The sequence below is a fragment of the Hippichthys cyanospilos genome, chromosome 12, assembly GCF_059441005.1.
Source record: "Hippichthys cyanospilos isolate Australia breed blue-spotted pipefish chromosome 12, RoL_Hcya_1.0, whole genome shotgun sequence".
Taxonomy (NCBI): domain Eukaryota; kingdom Metazoa; phylum Chordata; class Actinopteri; order Syngnathiformes; family Syngnathidae; genus Hippichthys; species Hippichthys cyanospilos.
In genome coordinates this window covers 18,450,544-18,470,492 of record NC_142380.1, presented here as the reverse complement: position 1 = coordinate 18,470,492, position 19,949 = coordinate 18,450,544, and the positions used below count along the sequence as shown (strand labels likewise).

Sequence of the window (19,949 nt, the reverse complement as noted above, 5' to 3'; positions counted from 1 at the left end):
ACACTTCCGACCATTTAGTGTAAGAATCCACCACAATCGTGAACATGTTGTTGAGGAAAGTTCCAGCAAAATCGATGTGAATCCTTTTCCAGGAGTCACCTGGAAACTCCCAGGGATGTAGTGGGACATGCTGTGGCTTCTTCTGCTTCAGCTGGCACGTTTCACATTCCCTGCACATTTGCTCAACATCTAAGTGAAGTCCTGCCCACCACTTGCGAGCAAGACCCTTGGATTTCACAATGCCTTGGTGTCCAGAATGGATTTTCTTTAACACTGCTTTTTTCAGGTTTTAGGGTACAATGACTCTAGTTCCCCATAGGACATAGCCTTGTTCTGTGGTTAATTCATTTCTTTTAGTGAAGAACGTTGTTAAATGGCCACCCTTCCATCACATACTTGTAGACACAAGCAAGCTCACCGTCAGTGTGGGTTATCCGGGCAACTTGTGTTTCATTGAGCGGTGCCTCTTGCAGATGCTCTGCCATCAATGAGTGAACTGTTGCTGATGCTGCAGCAGTTCCAGTGTCGCTGGTTTCAGGCAAAGGACAACGGGAAAGTCCATCAGCGTTGCTGTGTTTCTCTGACCTCCGGTAGACAATGTTTGTTGGGTTTGTAATGGGCTCGATACCCCACAAATGACCCGAGGAGAGATGTAAATAACACAGGAGTCAGAGATTAAGTTTTACCACTGCAGTGGGGAGAGCTCGAAGGAAAGCGTGACCATGTTAGCCTCGTTGCAAAGTCTCTCTCTCTCTCTCTCTCTCTCTCTCTCTTTCTCTTCGAGCTTTCGGACTGCAGTCTTTTTATTAAAAAACTTACTGAGGTGTGGGGGTCTCACATTCCAACCGTCACACAACATGAGCATTGTGCACCGTGGCAGAACTTGCAGATAACTTGCGATTCAGGCCATGACCTTGACATTGTTTTTAACACACACACACATATGAGATAAGGAGGCGCTGTGGTGTCTGAAAAAGTAACATTTAGAGTACATGAAGCAAAGCTGTTGTACTAATGAATCAGCCGGAAAAGTAGCAATTAGAATACATAAAGCAAAGCTGTTGCACTATTAAATCAGCCAGTTTATCTTACAATGTTGTAGTCAAAAGCTGACAATATAATTGCCCAGCGCTGAATGCGTGCAGCAGCCAATGCAGGTTAACACTTGTGCTCACCAAAAAGTGTCAACAGAGGATGATGGTCAGTCACTCATGTAAAGTGTCTGCCCCACAAATACTGATGAAATTTTTTAACACCGTAAATCAGTCTGAGTGCGTCCTTATCTATTTGAGAATATTTTTTCTTCGCTGGAGACAATGTGCGAGAAGCATATGCGATTGGCCTTTCCTCGCCATTGGGCATGGTGTGTTGAATTACTGCTCCAATGCCGTATGCAGAAGCATCACAGGCTAAGGTAAGTGACAAGGTGGGGTCATAGTGTGGTAAAACTTGGTCACTTGTCAGGTTTTTACGTTTCACAAAAGCAGACTGTTCTGCCTCAGTCCACCTCCACGTCACATTTTCTCTGAGCAGTTTATACAGTGGTGCCAAAACTGTGCTTTGTTGTGGCACAAATCTTCCATAATAGTTAAAAAGTCCCAAAAAAGCTTGGAGCTCTTTAATGTTGGTTGGAGAAGGAGCCTCTTGAATGGCTCTTACTTTATCCTCAGCAGGATGAATGTGCTGGATGAGTGTGTCTGTGTTGACAACACTGTTTGACTCACAGTCCATTCTCCTTCAAGAGTTGAAGGACTCCTTGAAGGTTGAGGAGGTGATCTGCCTCTGAGCGTCCCATGATCAGTAGGACATCCAGGAACACTACCACTGGTAAATCGTTCATAAGGTTTTCCATTACCCTTTGGAAAATGGAAGGTGCGGAGCTGATACCAAATGGGAGTCTGTGCGTGCAGTAAATAAGGAAGTGTAGTAAATGAATTATAGCTTTATTTATTAAAATTTGGAATAGAAAAAGTGTTTTTCTGAATACAAGCTGTGATTTTTTTTTTTCCCTCAGTTTCAATCTCCATATTGGGTAGGTTAATTTATCACCGCATGACTCGAAACAGGCCAATTTTCTTGATGTCTGTGTTTGAATAACATTAATTCAAATTGGAAATTCTAATGTTTTTTTACAAGGCTTACAATGATTAAATACCTATAATTTGATATAATGTGCAGCTGTTTTAGAATGTTTGCACATGAACATTGCGAAAATGGGCTTTCATCAAACGCCTTCTAATTGCCTATTTTTTGTCAACAATGAGGATGTGTGGACAATTTCTTCGGCGGACTTTGATGCATAAAATAAAGAAGAGGCGTGACTTGTCTCTAGCCCTTTGACATGTGCTTAAACAAGCCATTGAAGACAAAAATAAGATGTGATTTCAAGGTGTTAATTACTTGTACAATTTTACAAGGCTTAGTTGCTTCTTATCTCGTACACTTAGTATCACCATATGTTCCATCCAGATAACTACTGTCACAAAAGGTTGGTTTGTTAATGATACCACGGGCTAAAAATATCCGCTGGATGATTCGTGCGCCAGTGCTATGGAAAGCCCTACCTATGAAAGTTCGCGCAGCCACCTCAGTAGAAATCATTAAACTGCAACTCAAACAAATTTCTACACTCAGTCATTTAGTTCATGGATCTGTCTGAATGTAGCTTTCTTCTCCTTCCTAGCCCCTTTGGAGAGGAGGCTACATGGTGAGAAATGAATAGAATAATGTCATGCGGACTGGTAATGATCGACCGATGCCGGTTTTGTTAGAATGGACCCACTTGGCCAGACTGTAAGGAGGATCCTACCCAATCCTGTAGTCAAAGCATTTTTGCACTGAATGCCTCCTGCTTAGTATGACAGAGTGTTATTTTGAGCCCTCGGCATCAAGTGCACCCTGTTGAACCTGGAAGGGTACTCCTCCCACCTGTGGTTCCTTCTGAAGGTTTCATTTTCCTCAGATGGGGTTTTTGAGTTTTTCTTTCCCCTGCTGGGAGCTTTGTTCAGGGGATGCTGTTGTGTTTTTATGATATTCTTATGACTTCGTTTTCACCCGTGAAGCTCTTTGAGACTGCGGTGATTCAGGGCTATACAAATAAACTTGACTCGATGACCCGTGGAGGAATAATGAGCATGTTTGAAGAGATGATGAGGAGAAAAAAGAGAACGTCCAAGATAGCCATAAATGAAATGGGAGGAGCGATCGAGGATGACTTTTAGGGATTTGCATTTGCGTCTACATGGACACATACATTGCCTCTATGTGCCCACCTGCCCCAATAACCGCAACAGTATAATACTGTATATAATACTCTAAGTACAGTAATTTTGTTATTACACACACTATGTGTATTATTTGGACAGCCATAATCTTCATAACCACTAACATCTGGGGTAGACCTGTAATCGTGTATTTGAAAAATTCACCAAAATTGCAGTAAAAAACCGGGGGTTGACCTATAAGCAAGGTTGAATTGTACTTTGAGAAATACAGTAACTTGGATTGCCTGGTCTTCTTGACTTTCACCCCGACTTTTTTTCCCATACTTTTAATAGACAAGAAAGGATGCCCGTAAGCCCACCCTATAGATGATTGTATTATATATGCTTTATCAATATGAAAACACCATGTATGCAGTGCATGGGGCTCAAAAGAAGGAGAAATAGGAATTTCTTCTGCTACCTTAATTAGAGAAGTGAGTTCACAGAGAATTTGAGAGGATTAGTTTCATACAAAAGGTCATTGCTGCTTCATGCAATTAGCCAATAAAATATGTAATGGGTTATAATGGTAGATTATTTTCCACCCATCCTATCTATTTTCAGGTTTTCTTTTATCTTTCGTGCAGTTTATAAAACTGCCATCTACTACAGAGGCCATGAAGTGCAAATCACACACACAAAAAAAACCTAAGTAAACAAAATGGTAATCGAAAACAAAAACACCTTACAAGAGAAAGTACACAGGAAAAAAGAAGCAAACGAGAAAAAAGAGGCTAAAAGAAAAAAGACGCAAACAAGAAAAATATATGCCTTACTTCTTTTGTAGTGTTTACAAACAGTCTTTGTCATAACTGTCAATATTTTATAATCATTTTCTTCATCTGGAAAACCAATATCGCCACAGGTGATTTGAAAGTAATTTGAGACTCTTGCATTATTTCAATTGCATAAAAAAGATACAACACAAATTGACCCAATAACAAATTTCCACTTAATCATGGATGACCAACTTTTATATACTGTATTTTGGATCACTTTTTTTAAACCATTTTCCCCAAATTTTGATTGACAAAATTATGTCAGAACCACAGAAAACATATTTGAGTCAGACTAGTTTGTTCAAGAGTGCAAACAGAAACTTTTGGACGCTGTAGATGTAGACGTGTTTTTAGTGAGTGCTCCTCCCCGTGACTTAAATAATCATCTTAAAACGGTGTTTTCCCTGCTCAAATTGCATGTCTACACTTGACTAAACTTGTTAGAATACTATTAACCGACAATTCATCATGGCGAAGCCAAATGTTTTAAGCAAGATCAAGACCTCAGGTGGCCAAGCAACCAGTGCTAAGGCTAGCATCACAGGTTGTCACGAGCCCGCGGGCGATGCCTCGACTACGTTGGACATGCTTCCGGACAAAACATTTGAGATGTGAAAAGTTCTTTGCAAAGAGTCCCCAAGTCAGTCCTGCGCTGCATTAATGAATGTTCGATACATTCGAAACCAAGTTTCAGGCATTCGCAGCATCACAGTCCGAGCTCCAAGCCTGTGTGGCTAACCAAGAGCTAGCAGCTAATGATTCTGAGGCGTGTATGCTAATGCTTGAGACTAAATGTACGGAGCTAGCGGAAAGCAACGGCAAAATAATCATATTAATGAAAAAAAAAATCAATATAATACATTTGAGACTTATAAAACTGAAAAGTAAATTTTGAGAAGCAAGCTAAAATATTATGAATTTTCCACTTCTTATGGATATGGTACATGGATAATCTGGTTTAAGTACGTGCTCAGATTATTTTGTATGTAAATTAATGCTAATTAATGCCGATTTCCTCACTTGTGTGCTACCACTAGAACAGCCCAATCATACAAAAATAATTTGTTAGAGCAGGAAGTTATTGCAACTGACTCTGTTTGTGGCATCAAGTTTAACTCATTTATCAGCTTTCACATTTCAATGTTTGCCAGCCTGGCCTACCACAATGGCCATTACTTATTTGATTGTGCTATATCTTATGACCTTCCTTTATTCAGCATTTAGTGCAGGAGAGTCATTTTACATACCTGCAGTTAAAGTGAAAGAATCAGTGCAAGTATGAAGTTAATGATGGTAAAGACAAATCAGCAGACCTCTCTACCGGCAGCAACTAACTAAGTGGGGCATGCAGATCAAAACTGGTGTTTTCTTAGACTTTTCTCATTCATTATGGTGGCAAACTCCACAGCAGACCAGAGACTTTACCAAACCAGCAAAAGAGATCAGTTCATAGTATGGGTTTGAGGCCCATTAGCCATCAAACAGGGTGACAGTCTTTATCAGCTCAACAGCTGAATTCAATTAGTAATCAACAAAGCCCTCAGCCCTGAAGCAATCACCAGTTGTGTTAATTGTTTATTCCTTGTTTTTGTTTTTTTTTTACATTTATCTTGAATTTGTTTGATAGCCAATTGTTAGTTAAAGTTAAAATGGCAGTACATAATGCAGTACATATAATTTTTCAAACATAGTTACTTACCAAATGATTTATTGTATTGTTTCTTAACTTATTTTTGTGTTTCTACATTACCAAGGTTTTTCCACCTGACTGTTTACTGATCACATGACGGGACATTTCAAGTACAAAAATAAAAGGAGAAACTAAAATCAGTCTTGTCATTGAATTGAAAGGAGTGAAGTCCAAGTGAAACCCTGGTCAAACTGTAAATAAAATTTTCAAGTTAGGGGGAACACTCGGAAAACAAACACATTGTTATGACCTGTGGGTCATATGTAGTTTTTGTATGTTCTGCTGTGTTCTCCTTTGTTTGTGTGTGTGCGTGTGCATGAGTGCCTTTTGGTTGGAGTGTGTCAATTGTGTGCAGGTGGTGTCATCCCATTGGCTGGCTCTCCTGATTTGCCGCCCTATTTAAACAGTCCACGGCCCAAGCTCTCTCTCTCTCTCCGGTCATCCCACTGCCGAAAACGCCTCGTCAGGAACTGTTCAGAATAGTGTGCTTGAGTGTTTGCTAGGTGTGTTTGTTAGCTGTGTTTGTTAGCTGTGTTTGTAAAAATCTGTAGATCCAGCAGTAGTAGGAGGGACACGTCGTTTTTATTTAACCCTTTTTCTCTTGTTTTTGTGTTAGATAGTGAGCCAATTGTCATTCGTTTCCTTTTTGTTTGGCTAGTTAGTTAGGGATTGAGAAGATCTTTTGTTTATTATTTTGTTTATTTGCTCTCCCTCTGAAGACAATAAAAGCTGCTGTTTTTTGTTTAACACGTTTAGTTTCACGGGCCTTTTCTGGTGGTGAGGGTACGGAGGGGGGAGCACACACATGTTATATGCCAGTTCCCCTAGGCTGGGTGTAACACACATAACTTGACAAAGAGAGTGGTGGGGCACGTTGATACAGCACCTCATAGTGAAAAATCAATAGATGATCCAGAAATTTTGCCTAAGGCAACCTAATCAGAGGCACCCTTGTTTAAATGTCTCAAAATCATTTTACGGGATATGAGATTAAACAAGTCTGCCTGCAATATGCAAGTTTATTGAGAACTGAAACTATGTTTTATCAACAGGTACTTCTTAGGCATCAATCCCGAGAAAGGTTTAAAGGCCAAGAAGTGTAAAGGAATAAACCCTCGTAAAGAAAAATTACAGACTTTGAGTGGGTGGCATATGTTATTGCAGCAGCATGTAGTTCATTCTCCATATTAATTCCATTCATCCATTTTCTTTAGCCGCTTCGGGGGGGGGGGGTCTCATGGCTTGACATTTGATTTGTAACATGGTCAAATGATACATATTACTTCATAGTGTGCAGCACGTGTCAGTCCACAACGCACCAAATTGGAAAAAAAAGGAAGAAAACAAAGTGATTGCATGCCTGTACCTGTGAGAGGGAGGATGTGTGAAATAGAGATAATCTTTTGGGTCCATTTATTAATCTTTAATCCTTTCATACGTGTATTGCTTGATACGGTACTCATACAGTATTATAATGAAAACTATTATCCTTTTGTCCTTCCAGAGTGACAATCACCTTTATTTTACGTAACAGACACAATCTGACCAACATATGAGTTATTTATAATAGAAATCTAGGTAAGGGATTTCCAACAGTCTGGTGAACGTCTGTGCTCCTTAGTTTGCCTCTGCCAACAATGTGTGTGCATCTGCCTACTGCCTCGACAATGTGTGTACCTTTGCTGGGGTTGCGTTTGATGACTGACACGGCATCTCCCTGTCAGTTAAGTAACGAACCCCGGCACACGTTGTTGCCAATGGGCAGAAGGCGGAGGGGCAAAGATGACATTCAAATGTTCTGTTTCCTTGGAGGGATGCTGATACTTATAAGCATTTATAGGACCAAATATCTGGGTTATTAGAAAGGGAACAACCCGGAGGTCTTTTTGTGGGTGTATACATGGCATTGTGTAACCAGATTACTGCTAATATTCTGATTTTGAAAGTTATTGAATGCATGTTAATATAGTCAATGTCAGTTATTTATCTATGTGTATGTGTGTGTGTCTGTGTTGGATGCCTGAGGATTGCGGGAGCGGATTAACGGTCGGACAAGACGCCGACCTTGACTTTGAGTAATTGTGATATCATTATGAGGGAAATAAGAGTGAATGTACCTACTCTAATCCATTAGGAAGAGACAATGCAACCGACCCTTTCTTAATGTCCTTCACACATTTGCTGACACACACACACATCACTATATACACATGCACATACATTCACTCTCTTGCACATACAGCTCAACAAATGCACAAAATGCCTTTTCGAAAAAGCCATATACATGGATGAAGGGCTGGTGGGTGTAGAGTTTTAATAAAGTTAGTGGGCAGAAGTTTTTCAGTCTGCGGGAGCACATTTTTATTGCATAATACATTTTACAGGAAGGAGGCAAGAGTAGAGGTCACCAACACACAACGGTAGATGTGGCGCGAGATAATATGGCTCTCCTTTGGCACAGTGATCTAGAGAGTGGATGGGGGGCAGACCTGTGTTTACCAACAGGCTGCCTGGCTGAAGCCCAGAGGCCAGCATTCGTTGGGGGCCTATTGTAAAATAAAAAAAGTCCCTATTTGTTCATTTTTCTGTCAATCACTTTACTTTTTGAGTGTATTAAACGTTTCCACTCTAAAGGGTGCATGACACCGATAATCTGATAAACAGATTGTTAATATCTTGTGATTTTAAAAGTCATGGATATTTAAAATGGCTAAATCTGTTAAAAGTGTTTTTCCCATCTAAATTGTCTAACTTAACAGGCAACTCTGATTCTTTATCATATGTGAGTCGTCCTCTGCTGTTCATTTCCTGCTCTGTGAGCTTTATTCTCAATATAATTTTGATCCTGGCTAACGGGTTATGTGGCTAACAGGTTATTATATGTTACTTCCATGGAGCGTTTTATGTGATATCATTCGAATTCTCATTGGATTATTAAATGATACACAATAGTAGTTGAATGCCATCCATCCATCCATTTTCTTACGCTTATCCGGGGTCGGGTCGTGGGCTCAGCAACCTCATCAGGGAAGCCCAGACCTCTCTCCCCGGCCACTTCATCCAGCTCTGCCGGGAGAATCCCAGGGCGTTCCCAGGCCAGCCAAAAGACATAGTCCCTCCAGCATGTCCTGGGTCATTCCCGGTGCCGCCTCCCATGCCCGTAAAACCTCACCAGGGAGGCGTCTGGGAGGCATCCTACCCAGATGCCCGAACCATCTCAACTGGCTCCTCTCAATGCGGAGGAGCAGCGGCTCGACACTGAGTCCCTCCCGGATGACCGGGCTCCTCACCCTATCTCTAAGGGAGAACCCAGACACCCTGCAGAGGAAACTCATTTCGGCCACTTGTATCCGGGATCTCATTCTTTCGGTCACGACCCACAGTTCGTGACCATTGATGAAGGCAGGAACGTAGATCGACCAGTAAATGAAGAGCTCTGCCCTTCGGCTCAGCTCTCTCTTCACCACGAAAGACCGATACAGAGTCCGCATTACCGCAGATGCTGCACCGATTCGCCTGTCGACCTCACATTCCATCCTACCCTCACTCGTGAACAAGACCCCAAAGATTCTTGAACTACTCCACTTGGGGCAGGACCTATTCCCTGACCCGGAGAGGGCAGTCCACACTTTTCTGACTGAGGACCATGGTCTCAGATTTGGAGGTGCTGATCTTCATCCCAGCCGCTTCACACGCTGCGAACTGCTCCAGCGAGAGTTCACGGTCTGAAGAACCCAACAGCACCACATTGTCTGCAAATAGCAGAGATGCAATGCTGAGACTCCCAAACAAGACTCCCTCAACGCTTCGACTGCGCCTAGAAATTCTGTCCATGAAAGTAATGAAAAGAATCGGTGATAAAGGGCAGCCTTGGCTGAGTCCAACCCCCACTGGAAACGGATTCAACCTACTGCCGGCAATGCAGACCAAACTCTGACGTCGGTGGTACAGGGACAGAACAGCCCATATTAGAGCGTTCCGTACTCCGTACTCCCAAAGCACCCCCCACAGAACTCCCCGAGGGACAAGGTCGAACGCCTTCTCCAAGTCCACAAAATACATGCAGGCCGGATGGGCAAACACCCATGCACCCTCGAGGATCCTGCCGAGGGTGTAGAGCTGGTCTACTGTTCCACGGCAGGGACAAAAACCACATTGCTCTTCCTGAATCCAAGGTTCGACTTCCAGACGGATCCTCCTCTCCAGCACCCATCCGGGCGGATATCATCCATCCCTGGGGCCTTGCCACCAAGGAGTTTTTTGACCACCCTGGTGACTTCAGCCCCAGAGATGGGAGATTCCACCTTGGAGCCTCTAGACTCTGCTTCCTCAGGGAAAGATGTGTTGGTCGATGATGTGTTTGAAATAAATTACCATCACTTGATGGTTTATTTCAAATCGATATTTTTTTAATATTGTAGTGGTGTACTGTGATCCCTCGCCACTTCGCAACTCCCCTACCGCGCTCTTTGTGCATCGCAGATCTTTGTTTGGATTAAAAAGAATGGTTATAATAAAGAGAGATGTGCTGTTAAGGTTTCCTGCATGCCAGACAGACAAGATAACAACAAATGCACTTGCCATGAGAACTTCTCAGACGTCGAACTATTGCATTAAACATATTTTTTGAAATTATTAAACCATATACAATAACTGTACTGTTGTCCCATCACTTTGACTGTAGTCTCACGCGGTTATATTAGTGGCGCTCAAAAATCTAATTAGAGTGAAGTTTGGAGCTGACCAAACATGATAATAATCAGATTTTATACTTGGAATTACAAAAGCTCTGTTGCAGCACTGTTCCACTCTCTCCCTTCACTCCTAGCAGAGTGACTAGTTTCATGAGGGAGATTGGTGCTCCTTTCCTGCTTTCACTTCGCATCCACCTAACAAGTGTGTGTGTGTGTGTGTGTGTGTGTGTGTGTGTGTGTGTGTGTGTGTGTGTGAGTTTCAAGAGGGAAACCGGCACCCCTGCAAGACATGTGATTAGCTCCCGGCGTGACCATTGACCAAAGAGGGCAGGAGTTGGGGCAGGAGTAGATTACAAAATTCTGTTCCAGTTTTTCAATTATCACTACAATGCTGGTTTGCTATTGGTCGGCGTCTCGACTCCCTAAGATATTGGTCTAATTTTGGTTAGCGTGATGGGGTCACGAAGATGCTGGTCTGCTATAGGTCAGCGCACAGGGTCACAAAGAGGCTGCCTAAAGACTTGATCTCGTGTGAGAGTGCTTTCAATATCATATTTATTATGCATTTTAGGGCTTAATTCTAACTTAAATTGGTTATCCATGAATCCCAAGATTGCTGGTGATGTTAAAGAGAGAAGTAAGAAAATGATTTATATGGAAACGAAGCTAATGGAAACGGAGATAATCAAGAAATACTAAGAAATCTAAGATAGCCTAACCAAGGCTATCCTAAGTAGGGAATATGGCCATAACAAGCGTCGCTCAAAGGTAAATAAATCCTTCATATGTTTTTTTTTTAATGATTTTTATTTAATTGTATGCATGTATATTATATAAAAAGTAGCACTTACTATACTATGTTGACACCAATTTTTAATATTTATATACATTTTTTATGTATTTACCTGGAGTTTTACACGCATTAGCTAATTAACATACAGTAGGTTTGGATTGCACGCCATACGGTGAATTCGCATTACGATCTCAAACGCGGAACGGATTAATTGCGTAAACCGGGGCTCTACTATATTTTAGAGTTCTGCAATTGGCTGGCCACCAGTTCAGGATGCCCCCAGCATACTGCCCGAAGCCAGCTGGGATGAGCACCAGCAAGCCTGCGATCCTTGTGAGACTAAGCAGCTTCAGAAAATGTATGGATGGATTTTAGAGTTGTGATTTCAATATTGCTGTTATAGTTATATTTTTGCTCAAGGTTATCGTACCGTCAGATTGTAATATCATCCCATGTCTATTTGAAACCGTCAGAATTGACATAATTGAAGATTAGAATCGAGCAGGGCTCACTAACGTGGTGCTTGGGGACACCAGGTAGCCCCTAAAGAGCCCATGAGTAGCCTGCAGGCTTGTTCTGCAAATAACTTACAAGGAATAGAACATTGGTGATTTTCTATGAATTTTACAACAAAAATATACATTACATATCACACTTTATTTACGAATTTACTAAAGGTGTTCCTTAATTATTGTGAAAAATTATTAATATGATCGGTGTCTTCACATAAACTGGTAGCCCTTCGTTTTACTTTGTAGCAAAGAAGTAGCTCTCACTTTCAAAAAGGTTGGTGACACCTGGAATAGAGGATTATACATGCAAATGCACTGTACCTCCTTTGGTATAAAGAGTAATCTCCACTTTTCTCTCCTCAGCTCCCAGGAGAGCTTTAGCCATCTGGGCCACTGCTGGTCTTTTGGTAAGGGGTCCATACAAGAAACTGCAGGTGCAGGCTTTTTGCATCACCTCTGCCCGGGTGTATCCACACAACCCACAGAAGGCATCATTACAAAAGATGATGGCACAGTTTTCTACCTGGGCGTTGGCGATGATGAATTTTCGGTCTGGAGGGCAGGAGTAAAGATAAGGAAAAAAATTCAACTTTTACATGCTCAAAGATTGAAAAAAATAAAAGTAAATGTCTTGTCTGGTCCCCTCTTTGCGTGAACAAAACAAAAAATTAATTCAAGCCAAACATTAAGGACCTTTTTATTCAGCAACATATTCAATTCGACAAGTATATCTGTTACTTTTCATTCTGAAGTTTAGAAAATTAAATTGCAAATTGCGCGCCTTCGTATAACAAACTGGGTCAATTTCATCCAAAAAGGTTGCTGCCAATTATTTAGTCAAAAACAGCATTACAACAGAAAATGTCGGTTTAGCTTTGCTGGCTTCATCGCCACGTTAGCAAGAAATTGTAGAAAAATAAATAAATAAATGAAACACATCTTTACACATTTCAAAATTATTTTTGAAAATATATGAAACTGGTTGAATTGATTGCTTTATTGAAGAGTCATGAATACTTTCACAACACATAGATAGATAGATAGATAGATAGATAGATAGATAGATAGATAGATAGATAGATAGATAGATAGATAGATAGATAGATAGATAGATAGATAGATAGATAGATAGATAGATAGACATTTAATATTTAGTAACTGTGGTTAAACAAACTATTTCAGAATTTATGCAAAAAAATGATAAAATATTAGAGTGCAGTGTGCATGATAATTCATGTGGGATAGGAAGAACACTATCATTATTAATGATTAAAGTTACAAATGTGACCATTTCAAATTTAGTCAAATAAGACCCAGTTTAAAAGGAAATACAGTACAACCAAATATTTGAGGAAATACAACCAAATCATGTTTGAAAAACAATAAAATACACAAATAGGAAGCTTGGCAAGGAAGCAAATGTAGAATACATTTATGTTGAAAAGATACAATATTATGAATCTATGATGTATGCATGAATGTAATGTTCATGAAATGCTCACCTTTCATGGTAAAATATTGTTGCCATGTCAATAACTATCAATTGAGGCATTTTGTGCTTAGTGATTCACTAGGTGATTTTAGTTATTTTTTGGTTTATCAAAAAAATTTACAATTTAACACAATCGTTGAAAGTGGGGTATGCGGACCCCCTGGGAATCAGTGGCCTGACTGCAGATACTATAGATAGTACACAATTAACTTAGTAATCAATTACTTCAGGTATTTACCAACTTTATAAGTTGAACTTTATTCATTTAGTACAAGCCCTTTGTATGCCCCCCCTCTTTAAAAAGAAAAAAAATTAAAAATACATCTTTGGCATTGAATGAGCAAATAAAAATATGACTATTTGTATTTATTTCATTTTATTTTATATTAAATTTTGAAAGTATCCAAGACTCTTCAATAAAGCAATCAATTCAACCAGTTCTAAAAATGCTGAAATTTGTCAATTATACCCATGTCATCCACTTCACGCCAAAAATTATGATGATATATTTATTTATTTATTTGCTTTTGTTTTATTCATTTATTTATTTTTGCTTTTGTTTTTTCGACAAACATTCGCAATGGGGTCCTTGTTAAAATGTGTTTTCTATTAGGGGTCCCTTACTCCAAAAAGTTTGAGAACCCCTGACTGAACATATTAGCAGTAATAAATACATTTATTACAAATGAAAACGTGAGAGTTTTCGCCATGCTGAATGTCGGACATTGCAGGACTTAGAAAGAAAGAAAGAAACACAGACAGACAGACAGAAAGAAAACTTTTCTACTCACTCTGGCCCTCGAACTTTCGAATTATGGTGTCCAAAAAAGTATTCGGGGGCGCCATGTGTCCCCTTCTCACAGGCATGTTTACAACTTCTTCGTCCTTATTGAGTCCTTGAAGTATTAAATAGTTTGAATGAAATTGTTTGTAAAATGTACGAGCTAGTGAAGTCGTTTTATTTGCCTGATGGTTCGGCGTGTTTTGTTGTTGTTTTAATATACTCTCCATTGAAACACCAAGGACACGCCCAAATCTGAGTCCTCGTCTTTGATTGGTCTTTTTACCGGTAGGGTTGGCTTTAGTCGATGAATACGTCAACTCGTCCTTCCTCAAATGTCAAAGTGGCAGATGTGTCTACAAATACAGTTTACATAGCACTGGGATGATTAAAATCCTGGCGTAAATGTTCGATCACACAGTAAAGAGTCATGCTTAATGACGTTATAGTGTTGTGTAATGACCCATTTCCATCCTAAATACCATAAACTTAACAGAATTGGAGAAAATTGTTGAAACATTTTGTTGAAAGAGAAACGTATTAAAAATATGAAAAGCAAACCACGAATAATAAAAGACGTAATAAATTGAACTTTAATTAAAATTAACAAATGTAAATCAGACATTACTTTTGAGTTTTGGTTCCACGGCTTCATTTAAAAACAAACAAATCAAACAAAACTTACTAAACAGTCTTGGAAGGTACTACTTGTAAAATCATTCAAAATAATTTGACCAATGGACATGTTCAAATGATTATTACTGTCGTACTATGGTCAATCCGTTTTATGTCTTTTCTAAGGGCACCATAATTTCACGGGTTCATTTTTCTAAATAAAGAGGTAGAAGCACAACTATAAATCAGTGTTTGATTTACAATAATTGGCATTCACTAACAACCTACTGTATTTCTTTTCTTTTCTTTTTTTGACTCTATAACTTAATCAACAATTTTCTCTAAACGTGTTCACTTGTAGTGTTTAGGTTCAAGATGGATCGTTACTGACCAAAATGTACTGTAGTCTTCAAGCGCAACTCTGTTGCCATCTCCTGGTCAGCGTTACAAACTATTTCGGTGATAACCTCTGGGAATAAAAAATAAATAAATAAAAAAGTAAAACAATGAAAATAGGGACTGTTTTTCGAATTGTATCTCATGAGAGAGACGTACATATATTTTGTCAGTGCTGACAGTGCAGCGCACTTGGGCCCAGAGGTTCCATTGGACCAGTGGTTCTTAACCTTGTTGGAGGCACCGAAACCCACCAGTTTCATATGCTCATTCAACGAACCCTTCTTTAGTAAAAAAAAAAATAATATATATATATATATATATATATATATATAATTTTTATATATTATATATATTTTTTTTTACTGGTGCACAAAATGAATTGTGCATCAATATCACCTTGTTCAAATATCAAAACCAACACAGTGGGTAAAAGTACCAGTTCCCCGCCGCCACGTCGTGAGTCCGTACGGCGATCGACCTATGGCGTTATATTTGTGCCACAATTACGCACGCGCGGAAAAAAAAATTGAGTGGAGAAAATCAAACTGAGCGAACGAAAACAGATTTTGAGAGCAAGAAAAAAACTATTGAGCTCGTAATGATAAGAGTTTGAGCGCGCGCCGATGGAGTTTGAACACGGAAAAAGAAATTGCTCGCTCAAAATTCCTTTTTGCTCTGATTGGCTGGTTTTGTGGCACAAACGTAACGCGTGAGCAGAACTGAGCGAGCGCAGAGGACGACTCGAGCGAGCGAGAGCTCAATGTTGAGCAAACGCGATGTTGAGCGAGGGAGAGAGGAGTATCGCGAGCGAGAGCGAGATGTTGAGCGAGAGAGGGCTATCCCGAGCGAGCAAAGAGGAATTTTGAGCGAGCAATTTCTTTTTCTGTTTTCGCTCGCTCAGTTTGATTTTCTCCGCTCAATTTTTTTTTCCGCGCGTGCGTAATTGTGGCACAAATATAACGCCATAGGACCAGCAGGAAATCTCCGAGCAGGACGCTTTCAATGACTGTGCCCACTAACTGCAGACAAGACTGAGAGGTGGACCTCTGCGGCGGAGGGCTCCACCGAACCCCTGAGACCTACTCACCGAACCCCTAGCGTTCGCTCGAATCCAGGTTAAGAACCAGGATTCATTAATAATAATGATAAAAATTAATAATAATAATAATACTAATAATAAAAGATTCAAGAGATTTATTGTCATATGTATAGTTGTACCATACAATGAAATTCTGTTCGCTTCCCCGATCAGCAGACTACATTCCATAATTGGAGCAATAAACAAATAGCAATAAACAACAAACAGAGACAATGGTGCTTATACTGTTATGCAGAACATCATGTAGTGCAAAAAAAAATAGTGCAAGATACTGTTTATGCGTGCAGAAGGAGGCAGATTAGTTTGTGAGGGATTTGTTGAGAATCCGGGCGGCTTGTGGGTTGAAGGTGTTCGCCAGTCTGGCAGTCCTGGCGTTCAGACTCATGTAGCGTCTGCCTGATGACAGTATTTCAATCAGGCTCTTTTGTGGGTGTGTCCTGTCCTTGATGATGTTGCGTGTTCTCCGCATGTGGTAAATGTCCTGCAGTGAGGGTAAGGCTGCTCCACAAATACACTGTGAGGTCTTGATCACACGCTGGAGAGCCTTCCTGTCTTGTGCCATGCAGTTGCTGTACCACAGTGTGATGGAGGTGGAGAGGACACTTTGGATTGTGTACCTGTAGAAGTTGTCAAGAGTCTTCGCAGACATACCAAATTTCTTCAGTCTCCGCAGAAAGTATAGTCTCTGTTGGGACTTGATGATCTGTCGAGTGTGGTGAGACCAGGTGAGATCCTCGCTGAAGTAGGTGCTGAGAAATTTGAAGGCTTTCACCCTCTCCACCTCTGTCCCATTGATGAATAAAGGTGGTTTGTGCCGCCTTGGGTCTATGATCAGTTCTTTGGTTTCATCCGTGTTGAGGTGGAAAGTGTAGCTTCGACACCAGGGCAAAAGGTCTGCTACCTCTTTCCTGTATGCTGTCTCAGCCTCACCAGTGATCAGCCCGTTGACTGTAATGTCGTCCATATACTTAATTATGCTGATGTTGTTTTGGGAGGCAACACAGTCATTGGTGAAGAGTGTGTAAAGCAGGGGACTCAGCACACAGCCCTGGGATGTCCCTCTGCTAAAAGTCCTGGTGCTGGATGTGCATTTGTGGACTGATTGGGGTCTACCGGTAAGGAAGTTCAGCACCCAGTTTAGAGGCGGGGTACCAGACCAAGTGCAAGGAGCTTGTCCGTCAGTTTGTCAAGGATGACTGTGTTAAATGCTGAGCTGCAATCAATGAAGAGGATTCTTGCAAATGTGTCCTTGCACTCCAAGTGCGTGAGCGCTGTGAATGTTGACTGCATCATCCAAGGGCCATTTAACACACCAAATCTGGCCCACTTTGCAAAAAGTTTGGACACCCCTGCCCTAGTGAGAGTGCCATCGGCAGCTGTGTTGTTGGGAAGGAATGAGCAGCAGTGCTCTCCAAATGGTTTGTTGTTAGAATCATTGTAGATATAGTGATTATACATCAGCTACAACATATTAATGCTTGCAATGAAGAAATGCTTTGCTTGTGGTTAGGATTATAATTATTATAATGATTATGAATTTACTATAAAATATAAACTGCTGTGGTACGTTGGTAGTATGCTGTGAAAATGAGTGCACTGCTTGTGGGAAAAATAATTGCCTTTTGATTGTTTTGTCTCAAGCAGAAGGAAGGTTGCTCAAGCCTGACAGTTGGAGCGGTCCTGCAGCTGTGACTCTTATCGATGTCTCGCGAAGCATATTCCATCAGAATTTCTCACTACGTGAAATATTTTACCTGAATGACTTGCTACGTATAATATTTTATCATACATGCATTAGTTTCTCACCCACATGCTCACACATAGGACATAAACTTGCATTTTTACCTGCCTCTTGAGGGCCGGCACCTTCATGTAGTTAGGGATCTCTGTATCAAATAAAAGTGAGAGGGGTCGGAGAGACTGGCAGAGCGCAGGAGAATTGTCCTTGGCCAGTTCCTCTTCGCTCCCCTCATGCATGAGTTGGGCGGCAGGCTGATGTGGCCCAAGCTCCCTTTCCTACACCCCTGCTTGAGGCACCTGTTCCTTCGCTTTGGTAGCTGGAAGCTCCTGTCCCTGTTCCAGCACCTTGGTGGCTGAGTGCCCCTGTCTCTGTTTTACACCTCACCAGCTGGAGGTCCCTGTTACTGTGCCTCACTGACTGAGGGCCTCTGTCCCTGCGACCGCCCAAGATACAAAATGAGAGATTCTTTTTTTTTTTTTTTTTTTGCATTTTAATCCCTTTATTACTTAGCTTCACAGGATAGCAATACATGGTTATGCTTTTGGCATAAACAGTGCATTCCACAATTTCAATGTTAATATTCAAATTGAAGTTCAGTCGGCTAGGTTAGGAACAGACATTTTAAACAATGTTATTGTGTTTAATGTACTCTTTAACATGTGTTTTTGTATGCTTTATCTTGATACACATTGACCACAACTAATTATAGACTACAATTAACAGCAATTGTACAATGAAAATGAGTGTTAGCTTACCTCATTAGAAGTGGCATCCCTGAGCGAAAGAACAATCATTTTGCCTGCGTTGTGTTATCCCCAATCTAAATCCTCCGCATGTCTTCTTTTCGCTAACTTCAGGTTACGATGGCTCTAAGTGGTTTGTCAAATTACTGGTGCTGTTTGGCAAAGTGGACAGCTCTTTAAATGTTCCACCTAACTATTATATTCTTTTTGTCTATATCTTTGACGAACTGAAAGTAATGGGTTTATGTCCATCTTGTGTGTGTAATGTCCATATTCAACCTTTTGTCTGCTGCTGGTACACTCATCTCTGCAGAAGAAGATATTAATAACAGAAAGTAAACATTTTGCCCTGGACTTTTCTTCTCTGATCTCTAAAGGAATATAAGAGTTTGAGCTTAAAGTAGTTCATTAGATGTTTCTACATTCTGTGTATGAGAGTGTGAGACTGTAAAGTGAACAAAACAATATGGGGTGCAAGGGGGTGTAAGAATGGAATGTTTCAGAGCAAACGGTGCTAGTCGCGGGGACGAGATGACCTTGGCACCTGGTGAAAAACAACTTTGAGGAAAACTACAACCAGGAGGAGTAAGCAAGCAATTCTGCAGGGGAAGAAAGACCAATGAGAGCAAGCTAAAGTTAACAACAGTATACACATAGCCAATAAAATAATGCCAGGATGCCTTTGTTGATGTGCCATTTGCATATTGTGTGGTATAACTCATTGCTGGGCAACTCGGATGAGAGTACGTCTGCTGGTGGCAACAGCGGCGTACAGGGCTGTATTGAGAGGGACCCGAGACCCAGGCGCTTGTATTAGATCTGCGTGTTAGGAATAAATCCACTCGTGTGTGAAAATGCCGGCTTCCTGATACCTTTCTATTGCAGAACGAGCGCGCAAATTGTTGGATGAGTGGCAGTTGGGTAAGGTCACAAATTGGAGTCAGATTACTAACTTGACTTTATGTTGAATTAGAAATAAAATTCCAACATCTCGCAGTGTTTTTTGGCAATGTTTGGCATATTTAACCACATTCAGGTTAAATATGCATTATAATGCATCTTGTTACTCCCATTTGTGTGAGTAAAACATTATTTTTGGTGTGCAATGCATTACACAACCGCATTACTTTTGTAATGCATCACATTACAGTAATCGCATTACTTTTGTAATGCATTACTAAAACAAGCCTTACATTACTGATGTGTTTATGATTTTTTTAGTGATTTTGTGCATTTTTGTTTTCAATTTTTAAACATCAGATATGCAACTACAATATACTGTATGCCATATGGCATTTTAGAATCGGAGCTGTCAATCGGGACTTGCTGAACAGAGCAGCCACTTAAA

General features: G+C 40.5%; 1 protein-coding gene across 6 annotated transcripts in view; it reads right to left on the bottom strand.

Annotated features, from left to right (window-relative positions):
* Nucleotides 1-14,174, bottom strand: part of LOC148415208 (voltage-gated inwardly rectifying potassium channel KCNH6-like) — a 71,093-nt gene extending 56,919 nt beyond the window's left edge. For all 6 annotated transcript variants that reach the window (XR_015867417.1, XM_088429037.1, XM_088429040.1 and 3 more), the window contains exons 1-2: nucleotides 14,015-14,174; nucleotides 12,053-12,283 (exon numbers count right to left, since the gene is read on the bottom strand). Coding sequence is in view for 5 of the 6 variants with exons in the window: in XM_088429037.1 (XP_088285163.1) it covers nucleotides 12,053-12,283; nucleotides 14,015-14,090 (307 nt within the window). In the remaining variant the exon portion in view is untranslated. The remainder of the gene's footprint in view (nucleotides 1-12,052; nucleotides 12,284-14,014) is intronic.
* Nucleotides 14,175-19,949: the final 5,775 nt, after the last annotated feature.